General features: G+C 41.6%; 1 protein-coding gene across 4 annotated transcripts in view; it reads left to right on the top strand.

The window, feature by feature from the left end:
* The first annotated feature begins 9,568 nt into the window (after nt 1–9,568).
* MYZAP (myocardial zonula adherens protein) overlaps nt 9,569–14,332 on the top strand; it is a 53,046-nt gene continuing 48,282 nt past the window's right edge. Inside the window, exon 1 of one of the 4 annotated variants that reach the window (XM_077185257.1) lies at nt 9,569–9,725. Coding sequence is in view for 2 of the 4 variants with exons in the window: in XM_054642020.2 (XP_054497995.1) it covers nt 10,142–10,225 (84 nt within the window). In the remaining 2 variants the exon portion in view is untranslated. Of the gene's footprint in view, nt 9,726–9,822; nt 10,226–13,011; nt 13,109–14,332 lie in introns of those variants that run through there. The other 3 variants (XM_054642020.2, XM_077185259.1, XM_077185258.1) reach the window with 3 other exon arrangements.

Below are 14,332 nucleotides of genomic sequence, written 5' to 3' on the forward strand. Positions count from 1 at the left end.
TTACCACAGTTGTGAGTGTGCCCAGCTGCCAGCTGTGAGCCCTGGGAGGATGCTCTGAGGATGAGCTGAGCGGAGATAGAGTCAGATACAAGCAACACGTTTTAACTTTGATTGGCACTTTATCTTGTCAGTGCAATTTTTCTTACCACCTTTGTCATTTTTACGAATTAGAAGTAATGTAGAGGGAAAATGGGATATTAACACCCTATTAACTTTGCTGCTCCTCTGAAACGATTCTGTGCTTAGCAGAGCTTGGAATTTCTGGCTCTTGATAAAAAAAAAAAACTGGTTTTCGACGTAAGACGTTTGGAAATCTTAAACTGGGAACCGCAGTGGAGTCTCGGCTGAAATCCAGCGGGTCTGGGAGAAGGCGCGGGGGAGCGCGGCCCGCAGGGGGCAGCAGAGCGGGGCGGCTGCGGCCCCTTGGCCCTGAGTGGTTCGGGGCGTCTTCGGTGCCTCCTCCGTGGAAATCAATTCTCTATTGAAATGCGAGACAGGACTGCCAGGTTTCCCTTCAGGAAGTAGTCTGTTCAGCAAGTGACATGCTGCTCCACAAAAATGCTTTTCAGTGTAGAAGCACATTCAAAGTGGCATTCAAGATGTTAATGTGCACGAAGGGACTGATGTGAGAAGGAGAATGGTGCTTTCCTATAAAGATGTTGGTGCTGTAAGTACTCAGATACTATTGCATAACTCTGTAAGAAGACAGAAAATTGAGTGGTTCTGAGTCTGAAGAAATGAATTTATGAAGCACAGAAAAAGCTCAGAGTATCTCATCTTAACTGTTCAGTGACACTGTAACAAGGTGACAACCTCCAGAATAGAGCAAGGATAATAAAAATTAGTACTTTTTAAAAAAAATATACAGCATGATTAGACACGCTGGTATTGATGGTGATAATTTATCAAAACCCAGAAGTTCACAGCTGGTAAGAACACCCATTATTCATGAAAATGTGATGGCTGGAGTTATGCCAGACAAAGATCAATCTAACCATACCATCTGTACATGTGCTTGTGTGCCTTTCCTGCACTGCAGACATCCAGCCTAGAGATGAGGAAGTTTATGTCACGTTCCCATCAGGATCAAAGCTTCTGCCAAATATGTTTTTCTAGATTCTTCCATTGTTGTCAGAAAATCACCTTTAAACTGAAATTATTCCAAATGATGATGAAATCCTGCTTATGGTTACAGCATATTTATGCAGAAAAGGCATCCTATTAAACAGGAAGATTTGTTTGTATGGGTAGGATGCATAAAGTGTTCTAGTTGTACTCATCTTCCTTTGCAATTTACGCCCACGTTGGGCACTGTCCTTTGCATAAGCCAAGGAGAGGAAAACAATATTCTATTGAGAAATCTACAGAAATGTTCAGCAGGAATGCAATTATGGAGGGCACTTTAACATTTTTTGTCCAATGTCAAATTCTATAGGATCTTTTTGTCTGTGCTCTCTTCTGTTGTTACTCTATCAAAATACTAAATGTGTGTATTAACAGAGGAAAACCCCAAAATTCATAGAGATTCTGTAACTCCAGTCATATGAGAAGTGGGAAATGTACCAAAATGTCTCAATAAGGCCTTGCTAACCTGTCTGCTGTCAGAATATTTTGGTGTACTTTTCATTCTAATCCTTTAGCAAAAGTACACTGTCATAGGACAGTGGATTACGATTTTGAAAGTGTTTGTTACTCCTCCAAATGGTTTACTAAAAACAAGCTAGAAAATGAACAACCATCAAGTGTTTTCAATGTGTCCAGTACATGCTATTAATATATTGTAAACTCTGTTCTACAGAAGTAGAAATACTGGGATTGTAGATGGAGGAAGATGGGATCTTGTGTTACTATATTAATCATTGGGTAAATGTTTCTCTAAAAGGTAGGATTATAGAAATTTCCAGGGGCAGACTGATGGTTTTTTATTAAAACATCCTGTTTTCAACAGCTCCAATTCCCAGGGCCCCATAGGAAGGCAGATCCCCTCCTTTCCTTCCCCTCATGTCAGTTGTGTCAGAGACTGCTGTCAGTCTCTCTTGAGTAAATCTGGCTAATAACTCAAGCTGATTTCATGGCAACCAGCTCACCATTCTGCCTGACCTAAAGCTGAGCCTGTAAACCCACCCACAACCATGTGTGTATCAACCTCTTCCTTCAGGGCTTCTTTACTCTGTGACCTGTGGCAGCAGTGGATCTCCAGGTTAATTATAAAAGGCAATAAGATATTTCCTTTGTGCTACTTTAATTCTATTAACCCACATTATATCCAGAGCATCTTCATTTACTTCTCAGTTATTATCAGGCAGATGCTAGTAAAAAATGAGAGCACAAGTAGGGCAATTTTCTTGTCATGATTTTTGGTGTCTTTCTGTTCTTGTTCTGTACCAGGGAGAATTGGTGTTTCAGACAAGACTGTTCTAAGCACTCATTGCTATCCATACCCCTCTTGCGTCTGTGTTCTCTGCTTACATCCAAACTGTCACGCGTGTGACTGTGTATGTGTGAATTTTAAAAAGCTTTGTGAGTTCTTCCTAGAGAAAGCTAATGGGAAAAGAATACCCCTTGCAGAAGCTGCATTTTGAAATAAATACAGCAGCCCTATACTGTTTGCTTTCCATGCAAAGCTGCAACAGAGAAGAATGTAAACACACCTCTTGATATGCCATTTCTGTTTACTCCAGCAAGGTGATACAATTCTGCCCCAGCAGGAAATATAGGAAAATGTCCCCTATTAGGCCAACTCAAGGAGGCTTAATAGAATTCCATTAGTTAGTCAGTCCAGCCACTCAAGTAGATTTTCAGTCTTTCAGTAACTCCTCTCAAAGATTTCCTGAGGTGGGAGTGGTGCTCTGTTATCCTGTAATAAACTCCTCAAAGAAGTAACCTGGGTAGGCCAGAACTGCAGCAAAATGCCTAAGCAAAGGGAAGTTATGAGAAAAAGAACAGCAGTTATTGTTCAGTGAAATGCAATTTTTAAGTTAATGCTAATGACAGAAGTTTTATCTCTCTCTGGGCTGCAGCATCCTGAAGGATGACACACGGGAAATCTGGGGAGTGGCCATCCAGATTCACAGATACAGTGTGTGACCAAATATATAAGTGGTGAGGTGTGTAAATCCATTTCCTTTCTAGGACCAATTTAGAGGGAAGTCCCCTAGGTAACATTTAGTCATGCTGGCTCAGCTATTATTAAGTACCTTAACTATTTAGTCCTTCCTACGTTCCCTCCTAATAACTTCAGTCCAGTTAGACCCAACATTATCTTCTGTATTGATTATGACTTTACTTTTTTCTATTATTATGATGACTTATGCACAGAGGAAATGAGACAGTTCTTGGTGAGAGGATTAGAAAATTTCATCATACTGTAGATACAGAGATGTCTGCTAGAATACTTTTAGAGCTGGAGGGATCCAAGTTTCCTCTTGAAGGTCCCCTGATTTCAGTCAGTATGACCTGCTATTTTATGGTTAAAATACCTCCCCTTCCTCCTCTTTTTACATGACTTCTAATAAACTTATTTTTAGTATGTAGAAAGGAAATAAATAATAGAACAAATAGAAGATCTTTCACTTACACTAAACAACTTTTATGGACAGCTTCCTGTCCCAGCTGTGTGTGTGAACAGCAATGGGCTGTGAGAGTCCATTAAGGACTGCTAAATTCCCATATACATCATTCTGATATGAGAGAACATGGAGGTCTTAAACCAGATCTGAAACAAAGGAGAAGCCAAATAACTGAGAACTTCTGTAGCATCTGCACAGATGTTCTAGACAAATGCTTGGTTTCCATCATCCTCTGCCCTGAAGCAGGGCTGAAGTTAACCACTTGCTATTCTGGTACTCTTATCATAAGAGCTGAAGCAGAATATTGGTTTTGCCCTCTTACTCTTCTGTGTTTCCTTTTTGTGGAGAAACAAAATGAAATATTTCATTTTCCCCTTTTAAACTAAAAGAAGTCAGTTGTGACTTCTTTTACAAATATAGTGATTTCCTGTCTTAATGCTCCCACTCCCTGAAATATGCACATTCCTCACACCTATGGAAGAACTTGAACTCCACAGTTTATTTCTGCCTCTAAAATTTCCTTATTTCCTGCTACAATGACAATGCTGGAATCAGAAGAAATCTGATCATTTGCTATTATCTCTAGGGAGTGGAACACGATTTTAAATGCAGCTACCCACAATATAACAGTGGGTGTGCCTGTTTTCTACTCTCCTACCTACCTTAACAGGTTCCATTGCGTGATCTGGCCAAGCCACACCCCTGTGTGAACAATGCTGCTCCTGTGCTGCATTATTTTTATATGACATCTCTGCTGAACTGTCTTGCTTGCATGACTGACTAAACCAAACCTGCTACTGGAGGATGAGTGACAGGCTTCCAGCATTTCATGTGCATCTCGAGCCACATTGCCGTGGCTGTGACCCACTTGTGAACTGAATGGGAGACCTACATGGAAAAGGAAATGCTGAAGATGAATCAGGGGGTGGTACTTTTTCTGCTGAATCAGAACTGCATTGATGCCCTATACACTTCAGCAACATCTGAAGTGATGCTATCTAGATCCCTTAGAATTTGTGACTGAAAAATTAGAGTGCTATCTTTTTATTCAGATACAGACACACATGATAAATTAAACTGTCCTATATTTGTCTCAATCCATTTCATATTTCTCAGTTGATTTTAAATTCCAGTCTTTTTTTAAATTTAATAAATCAAAAGTCATGACTACAAAAGTGTACAATTATGCAATTATGATTTATACGCATGCTTAATGAAAAGCCCTCCCAAATAAAGGTGAAAAATACCTTTTTATTGAAAAACCTGCCCTTCTAGGGCTTTCCAGACTTTAAAATCTCAGTAGTGGTATTTTTTGTTTCTCTATAAACTGCTTTTAACAGTCTGGCTCTACAGATCACATCAACTAGATGTAATTTTCATTTTTCCACTGCTTGGGGTACAAACTGTGTGAAATGCACTGACATGGATGCATAAAGGTACACAGCAGAATCCTGGTACTATTGTCATTACCTGATTGGCATCAATGCACTTGCTCTGTGGTCATGCCCAGATACAGCTTTTCTGACTAACCCATTCCCTTTTGTCCCTTCTGTCTATTCCAGGGGAAATTACTGTCCATGTGGCATTGTATTACTTATTGACCTAGCTAGCGTTTTTTTGCTTTGTTGCTACATAGTTAAAAATTATTTTGAGAACTCAACAGGAAAATGGACTTTGAGTAGAAAGTAGGACAATTAAAAGCAGAAGATATTAAAAGAAACATTTTCTACAATTGCAGTCTGTGACTCTACATTATCAGTAAAGATGGAAGCAAGGTATTATGGCAGGTAAGTCCAGGAATTTAATTTTTACTCAATTCAACCATAACTGAAATAATTACATAAAATACATACTGAGGGCTTTGCACAAATAAAATGTGTATTCTGCATTTCAAACTCCTGATGTGGGAATTCCTAATTATAGATTAATGTGTGTGAGATCAGCAGGAAAAGCTCTAAGTTTTTGCAGTAATCTTGTATTAGCCATGTACCAAGCATGTACAAGGGTAACAGTAGTTGCAAATGCAGCAAAGATGCATTTGCCAGTGAAGACAAAATACTACTCAAGAGAAAAACTGCACAGTATTATATATTGGTTTATATATTGCATATAAGAGCACCTATGGCAACTGACTTTGGGGGCTCCGTTTCTGATATGTGTCAGACTGTTTTAGCTGGCTAAAATTTTCACATGAACTATAATATCCAAAAAAGAGAGCCTCATAATTATATGGGGCTGAGCTAAATGTGTGTTTGAGGATATAGTAGTGAGAGCTGGCAGAAAAAAAGAAACAGCTTTCAGGAAACATCATTGATCAAGCCTCCAGTTCTTACTAAGTCTGGTTCTGAAATGTGTTACATGCATCTGTCCATTTGATAATCTCTGCTATAATGGGTTTCATGCCTTAGGGATGATGAAGGCAGAATAGATCTTAATCCCCCTGGAAAGTGAAGGCTATTAGAAGTTAATTATAACCTCATTTTTGTAGCAATGCGAACAGGACTTTATAACCTTAATGACCACAGGTGTGAGTTCTTGTACAATTTGTGACTGCAATTATTCCCAAATCTCCTAGGATTAATATTCCACTTGATAATGTATTACAGGAACTTTTCTTTTTCCTCTGGACTGTGTCAGCAATTAGCCTGAAGATGGACAGGAGAATTTTGATTAAAAAAAAAAAAGTCAGCCTTTTAGCATGTCTACATTCAGGCAGTTTGTTTCAGTAAGACCAGGCTACCCACTCCTGCTGTTCTAGGAGGGCAGACCTTCCTCCTCCATGTACTGCATGCTCTATGTCCATCTTGTGATCAAGGGCTTTGCATAGAAAAGCCTGTTGATTCTGTGCCATCCCACTTCATTTTTCCTACAGCATAATGATCTTTGGGCCTCCTGGGAAAAAAATATTTCAGTAATGCTGGTGATGGGAAACAGGGTAGTTACAAAAAACCAAAGGTGACTACACTTAAAATTTCTTGCTGTTTCCATGTAATTATATTAGCTTTTTCACAATAACTATTGCTTCAGATATTCATACTGTAGTGTAATTGTATGAATTACAATTGCACTACAGTATGAATATCTGAAGCAATAGTCAGATGCCTATTGGACCATTGTAGTTAGAAAGCACTGACAGGTTTTGAACTGAAAGCTCAGCATCCTGGTTGGATTATGTTCTGCCACCATATTGTATATTGTCTATGAGCAGTCTGTATGATATATGTTTTGGGCAGTCTGTCCAGCTGTAAAAATCAGCAGAATAGGGTTATTTCAGTCAAACTATTTCCTGAGTAGTGACTTACTTTCTATTCCTCCATCTTGTTTCTGTAAACTAGTGCCACGTCCCAAGCAGAGTATGAAGGGCTCCCAGCAGTGTACAATGACTCTTGCAGGAAAAAAGAGCTGTAAACTGTGGCTAATCTACTTCAGATTATCAGAACCAAGGAGGTAAGGTCATGGGGCCTGTTTCAGGGACAAGCTGAAACCAAGTAGAGGCTTCTCCCTGAGGTGAAAACCTCCAAAGGGGGTGAGAGAGGCTGGCAAACATGGAGTAATGGGCTGCAGCCATGAATATGTGCAGAGTGTGCCCAAGGCAAGCAAAGCTAGGCATGGGAGCAGCATTGCAGAGCAGAGGAGATTTGTTGCTTGCTAGAATCTGTCACCTCTAGTACTGTTGGTGGGGAGTCAATCCTGCCCAGGAGGACAAGGGAGTGTCAGACATCCTTTGACTGGGGAGCTATCAACAATGCAAACCCACATTCTGGGGACCTTCTGAGTTGTAAGCCTGTCTTTATGTTTCATAGCCCCAATAGCTTGTTTTCCATGAGCTTACCCAGCTACTATTTGGGAGCATTTAAACTCTTCATGATCGGTGATTCTTCTGACATAATTTTCACACAGAAATATGGTGCCTGGTTTTCTTCAAATCCACTGTTCTCAAAGGTAGGAAATAATGAACAGCTGTTCCCTGTTAACTTCTGCATACCAGCCATGATCTTCTATGCCTCTGTCACTCATTCCCTGCCACTGTCTTTTGTCCAAGCTGAAGATCACAAATTTGCTTCTCCTTTCTTAATCCAAAAATAATTCTAGAGTTCTTTTTTTCAGCTCTGCTGTGTATGTCCCATATTGCTTCAACAGCTTCTCTTGAACTTTCTTTTTGCCACCTGGGGAGTCCCAGATGTTCACTCCATACCAGTGGTTGGCTCCATAATTCCTTTAGTGTAGGCAGAGCTTTGGGGATGAAGAAAAAGTTGTTCCAAATGTTGCTTTCATGCAGAAGGGTCACACAGGCTACACAAGGGGTGAAGAGACTGCAATGGTTGCATGGTCAAGTAGCAAGGCAGCAAACAAATTACTCTCATTACTACATCTTGTTGGCAGGGGAAGGGAAGGTGTTTCTGAGAGTGTTCAAAATAGGGAGACTACTCACCATGCATGTAGGTTACTTTTTCTTGGAGGATATTAATTTGCAGATTAAAATGAAGATGCTCTTTTCAAACTAATATTGGTAAATCAAATAAACCTGTCTTTCTGCTATTTTCCAAGAAATGGGGAGAGCTGCAACTAAAACAGATATAACTGAGAAAATAATATTTTTATTGTCTGTCTATTATTCATGGACAAGTCTTTTCCTCATCTGCACTTATAGGATTTCCATCAAAATTATCAATATTCTCAAAGTTGATGCAGACCTTTCAAATTTTCTCAGAGATCTGATTATTGTGCCTTACTCTCTTATGTCAATGATTATTGTGCCATACTTTTATCATATAGGAAGGGAGGTCCTTTTCCCTAGTGTAGTGCAAGTTTAGTCTCTGACTGTTCTAGAAAAGCAGTTGTGTTTGTGCCTTGCAGTGACTGGGCAGCCCCACATACACACCTTGGTCCAGAGGGAAATACAGTCCAGAAGATACAACTTGTAACTAACCAGAGCAATCTCACAGGTCTGTGAACTCCTTCTCATCTGAAACCACAGAGGTCACCAGCTGTCTGCATACCAGAATTAATATAGACTCACCAGAATGACCAGGAGCACATGCTAAGGGATAACCCCACGGGTAGACAACATACTTGTGAAGGAACATGTTCCTGTTGATGATGACACACCTATTATCCACCTGCAAACCCACAAAAGCAGCATTACAAGCAGGACTTAAGACAGAGGGTGATTCATAGGGAAATGCAATTGTTTGTAGGAACAAGACACTTTTCCACAAAAAGAAACGTGTAACACTCAATCTTGCCTAGAGACAAATCCAAATACAAGTGGATGTTCTAATTCATCTGCCTTGGGCTATATTACCTTTCACAGGAGGAGAAGAGAATAGTAATTGGGAAAACAGCAAAAAAGATGCTGAATACTAAATTCGGATCCTTCATTCATTCCTCTGTGCTGGGCAATAATATCTTCCTCTCCTGCTCAGATCCTTGTCATGCCGATAGCTCAATATCCTGCCCTGGGGACAGAGAGCTGAGAGGCAGAAGGGAGCAGAGGCATTGTACACAGAGAGGGGAAGGCATCCATAGCTCAATGCAGTTCCCATTTTTCCAATGCAGATTTCCTCTCTTCAGTTCTCTGGTCGTTACCATCTTAACAGGACATTGCGTAGCCATAACTCTGTTTTCTCGTGGTCTTAATTTAATTACATGGAGACAGGAGATAAATTATTTTTAAAATGTAATTTAAGTTATTTGTTCTGTCATTTCTTTCAAACAAAAGCATCTCCTTTGCTTATAACTCCCTTGATTACTGAGGAATGTAGTGCTCATGACAGATGCCCCAAGACTGCCTAGGCCGTGTAGGGCATTATAGGTTATGGCGTTCCCTCAGCCCAGATGCGGAAGAACCGAGCATCTGAAATGCTGAAGTCCACACCTGCGCTCTGGCTCGGGGCCAGCCGGCTCGGGCAGACCACGCTCACCTTGTGGGACCTTTGGCACTGAGGCGAATGCTGTCATCCATGCACTGAGCTGCACCGGCTTTGTGCCTGTCAACCCCGAGGCTGGCTGGGATCTGCGTGCTTTCTGATGAGCCTGGTACCCATTCCTGGGGCACGGACAACAACTGACAGCCTGGGCGGTTCACGAATTGCCGTGGGAAGAAGGGGAGGACAGTGTTCAGCTTTCACATAACACTCTTAAGAGTGCTCAGAGGTGGGTGCCGGGACTAAGTGGCCGCCAATGGCTCCTGCGAGCCCTAACCCTCGTTTTGCGGTGCCGGGGGTGGCTGTGTGACAGATGGACCTTTCTGGGTCTCCCCTCGAAGCTCCTCTCCCCAGGCTGCAGCCAATATTCTCGTGAGCAGAGGGAATGCCACCCTGCCCTGGCACCTCAGCGTCCCACAGCGACTTTGCCCAGTGTCACGGCACGGGAGGAAATCGGGCACTCGGGTGGCCCGAGAGCCGGCGCGGGGCCGCGAGTTCCGCGGGGCGGAGGGGGAAGCGGAGCCCGCGCAGCCCCGGCCCGCCCCCGCCCGGCCCCTGCGGCCGCCCGCGGCCAAGTGCGCGGGGGCGGAGCGGCGGCGCCGGCCCGAGGAGCCGCAGAGATCGCTGGCCCGGCGGCCCGCGGGGATGCTGCGCTACAGCTCGGGACTCACGGTGACCGCCACCACCCCCCGGAGGCCGCCCGGCGACGGCGGCCGCTCCCGGCGGAAGGTGCGCGGGGCAGCGCGGGGGGGCGGCGGGGAGGTCCCGCGGGCGGGGTCGCGGGGCGAAGCGGAGGTTCGACATCCCCCCTCGTGGAGTTACCTGCGGAGCGCCTTTCTCTTTTTAACCTTCCCCCCCCCCCTCCCCTTCTCCTTATTTTCGGTGTTTTCGGGGGAAGCTTGGGGTGTGCGAGAGCATCTTTTTGTGCATTGTTTGTAGGTGTGGGGAAAGGAAGAGTTTTTGGGGAGTCCTGCAAGGCTTTTGTAGTTCTAGACCCTGGCCTGTTCTGTAAACCTGCGGAGAAGGTGTACTAGTGTTGAAGACTTTCCCCGCATCATTGAAATGTGTCTGGATATTTACAATGCGAACTCGCCTATCCTATCCTGAGAAAACTCACTGTAATGATTTAGATGGCAATAGTAATTTAACTGTTTAATCAGTTCCTCAAATTCAGATATGTAATTTGCTGATTTTTAAAAATTTTTCATAAATGCACTAAATAACAACCATTGGGTTGTTATTTAGTGCATTTATGAAAAAATTGCATTTATGAAAAATCTATTGGGCTTCTAAAAAGTTGTTAAAACTCAGGCAGATATGATAGGAATGTCTCTACAGCCACTCAGCTTTAAATAGCCCTTTTCTTCCTTCTGTAACTACACTGCTATCATCGTGAATGTTGATTCCACATGAGAAGAAAGAAATCAAAAAAAGTGATAATCTTATCATTACCAAAAATACATCTATGTGACCATGATGTTTCTTGAATTATGCAGTTATTGTTTTGATGCTTCAAAAATATGAGTTCATGATCTAAAAAATTAAGAAAGGTTTTGCATGATAGCAAGAAAGTCAGAGTGGTCTTCCTGACAAAAAGATCCCTGGTCTTCATAAAAAATGGAATTGCTCGTGCATAAGAAAAATTTCAGTGACTTGAAAATCATAGGTATGTTCCCTATATGTCTTCTGTGTTCTAATTGAGTTTCCCTGTTCTAGTATTTCTTAAAGAAGTTACAGTAAGGGAACTTCTGTTCAGGTGATAAGCTTCATATTTTGCTCCCCTTGATAAATTTATTGGGAATGATGAACTGCATTTGATGCATTCTTTTAAGAAAACTGGTAAGAATTTAATTTGTGACTGCAACCCACTGGGAAGCCGTTGTTCCTTTTTTTTAGTGAAGTGTGGCTCCCTTACCATGAGTTGTTAGAAAAGAGGAGAGAGACAATCAGAATAACTGCTGAATAAAAGGAAGATGTGTGTCACATTCCTGTGTGCCTGTGGTCAGAGGAAAGTGCCCTTTAATTGTGTGTGGAATCTCACGGGAGAGATTTCATAAATGGAGCAGGCTAATCAACAGATAAATGACCAAAGAAAGTACTTTCTTCTTTGCTTTTTAGGACTGAAATTAAACAAGCACTGTTTGTCTGCTTTCACTTTCAAAGGTCTAAAGCCAACAGTCAAAGGGAAGGATTTTTAGCCATTGAGCTGATAAGGTAGTAGGTAATTATTCTACAAACATGTTATCCCCATTTCTTTTGTCAGTATCTACAGTATTAAATTCTGGTGATGTAGAACTCAAGGGCTGGTTTGAAGCTAGATCAATATTGAACCACATCTTTTTTTTTTTCTGTGGATGTCCTCTAAAATGCTTAGAGACTGGTTGCTAGTAGAATAGCCTGTATATTTCTGTTGCTGTACTAGTAACTTTGGTTATTCTATAACAGCATTGCTCATTAATTTAACAATTAATGAAAAAATCTGTAATTGTTTCAGCCTATAGTTAATTCTGATTAATGCCTTTCTGGGCGCTTTGTTTTTTGGAAAGGGGGAAGAAGAGGCTGAAGGACATTACTTAAACTGAATCTATCTGTATTTGTTTTAAGTTGCAGCCTAGTGATTTGAGTTAGATGGTAAACATACACATGGATTGTGGATCTGGGCTGTGGATTCTCAACATTTTAAACTAAACTAGATTGGGATTATTTCTTAACTGCTATATTACAGTAGCTCTCCTCTATGCTGTTCCACTAGCCTCTTAGAAACATTGTAAAAAAACGTGTTTTCACCTATTACTTTTCATTGCAGTCAGGAAGCTTTTGTGGTCTGGTATTGTGGTAGGGTGAACCAGTCCTTGTTTTCCTATCTGTGTCTTTGTTTCACAGATGATGTCAGATGAGCTTTGGAAATGCTACTTATGGGTTGTTGGTGTCAAAAAGTCAGGAGTGAGCATAAAATGTTGGCACAATTAAGATTATTTATAATGTCGACTTGCCAAAGCTGCAGATGCTGCAAATTAAATGGAAGTCAGTCTTGTAGGATTGTTAGAAAGATACCTCATTCTTCTTCTACCCAGTATTTCTTTTTAAAATTTATGCTCACCAAGTTACAATGTTCATGACATTAAGATAAGGTGGAAGTCATGTCTGTCCCTGTTTTCTCTCACTTGTTCTTACTGTCAGTAAGCAGATGAAGGAAATTGAATTGCAGCTTTTTCCCTGTTGGAGAAATTCTCATTCTCCTCCCCATTTTCCTTCTGCATTGCCCAGTTTGTTTCTGGAAATTACTTTTTCATCCTCAGTTGCACGTTATCCTGCTACTGTTTGGCACTGAGTCGGGGCTCTTCCTGTTAGGATTTCATTTCCATTTTAAGGCATCACTACAGCCGTGTTTGCTGTGGGAGGAGGGCTTGCTGTGATTTCCCTGTGAGCCTGCTCATTGATTTGGTAAGGAAACTCACCAACAAATGGCACAGTGTGTTGTTCCTTCAGGAAGCCCTGCAGAGCAAGAACAGTGCATGTACAGTGTTCAGAACTGCTTCTGGGGGCGGGAGGAAAAAGCAGTGCCTGTTGGTTTTCCTTTCCAATCTCCAGAGTGTTTCTGAATTTTAGCAGGTGGGTCTGTAGTGCTGTCCTGAGGTAGAATGCATCATCTGGTGCCTAGGAGAGCTGGTCTGCATGGCTTCTTTATACATTTGTGCTGTTTCCCCAGGGATGCTGAGGAAGTCCCATTGTTGTGAACAATGGCAGAGTACAGCCAGTGTAAGCTTGTTCTAGCAAGGAACTGGGTGGTTCTGTGCCACTGCTGTACAAGCCTTGCTGGGCACAACTTCCAGGCTGGAATCCTTGTGATTGCCAGTTGGGGTGGGTGGGGTAAGTCATTTGGGGGTAATAGATAAGGCAAGGTGAAAAGGGCAAGAAAAAACAGCTTAAATGATGACAACCTTTTGTTGTACAGTGGTTTTAGTCTCAACAAATGACTGTTGTTAATTTATATTTCCAGTGTAGTTGTGATGACTTGACTGCTATCTGTACTGCACTTTTGTGATTTCCTTCATAGCAGTCCTGTGACACCTGTGATGTGAAGGGCAGTTGTGGTTCACTCATTGGTGTACAGGTACAGGCATAATTACTTATTTACAATCACTGCACTCTGCATCTCTGTTAGCTATAATTAGCCTCATACTGATTAATAGGCAGGTTATTTGCTTCAGAGATTCATACACAGCCTCATTCTCCTAACTTTGAGTTTCCAGTCATTATCTATTTCTAGTTATTTCAGGCATTTTAATGTTTCATCAGCAATGTGTTAATTCCTTTTTGTCCAGTTTTCCTTTGTTCAAAATCACTGTAAGAGAAAGGTGGCCTCATCTGTCACTTCCTTCACAGCACAAGTTCACTTCTATTTCCTATTTATGGCTCTGGCCTTTGTTTGCCTACATGGAGGAATGCCAGTCTGTGTTTCCCTTCTTGTTGTAAACAGGAATGTTTTAAGAGGAAAGAGCCTTAATAAGCTGATGGGAGGAAAGGGCACGAGGAAATAGATGAGGAAAGGTGAAGTCAATTACCTTATGAATTAATGAGTTCTAAAGATGAGGAATTTACTATTATTATTATTATCTGGATAACTAATCTGTAAGTAGGAAGTACCACAGCTTCTGTAGTATATGGAGACAGTCTGGTGTTCTTAGAGCAAACATAGCAGCCAATCAGTATCAAAAGCCAATGTACCAAGTTTCATAATTTTAGAATGCATTTCATTGTTTCAGTGTTCTTTAGCAAATATGAAAGCATAAACTGCTTTTAGGTTTTGGGGGCTTTATGTCACGTTGTGGCTTC

The sequence above is a fragment of the Agelaius phoeniceus genome, chromosome 13, assembly GCF_051311805.1.
Source record: "Agelaius phoeniceus isolate bAgePho1 chromosome 13, bAgePho1.hap1, whole genome shotgun sequence".
Taxonomy (NCBI): Eukaryota; Metazoa; Chordata; class Aves; order Passeriformes; family Icteridae; genus Agelaius; species Agelaius phoeniceus.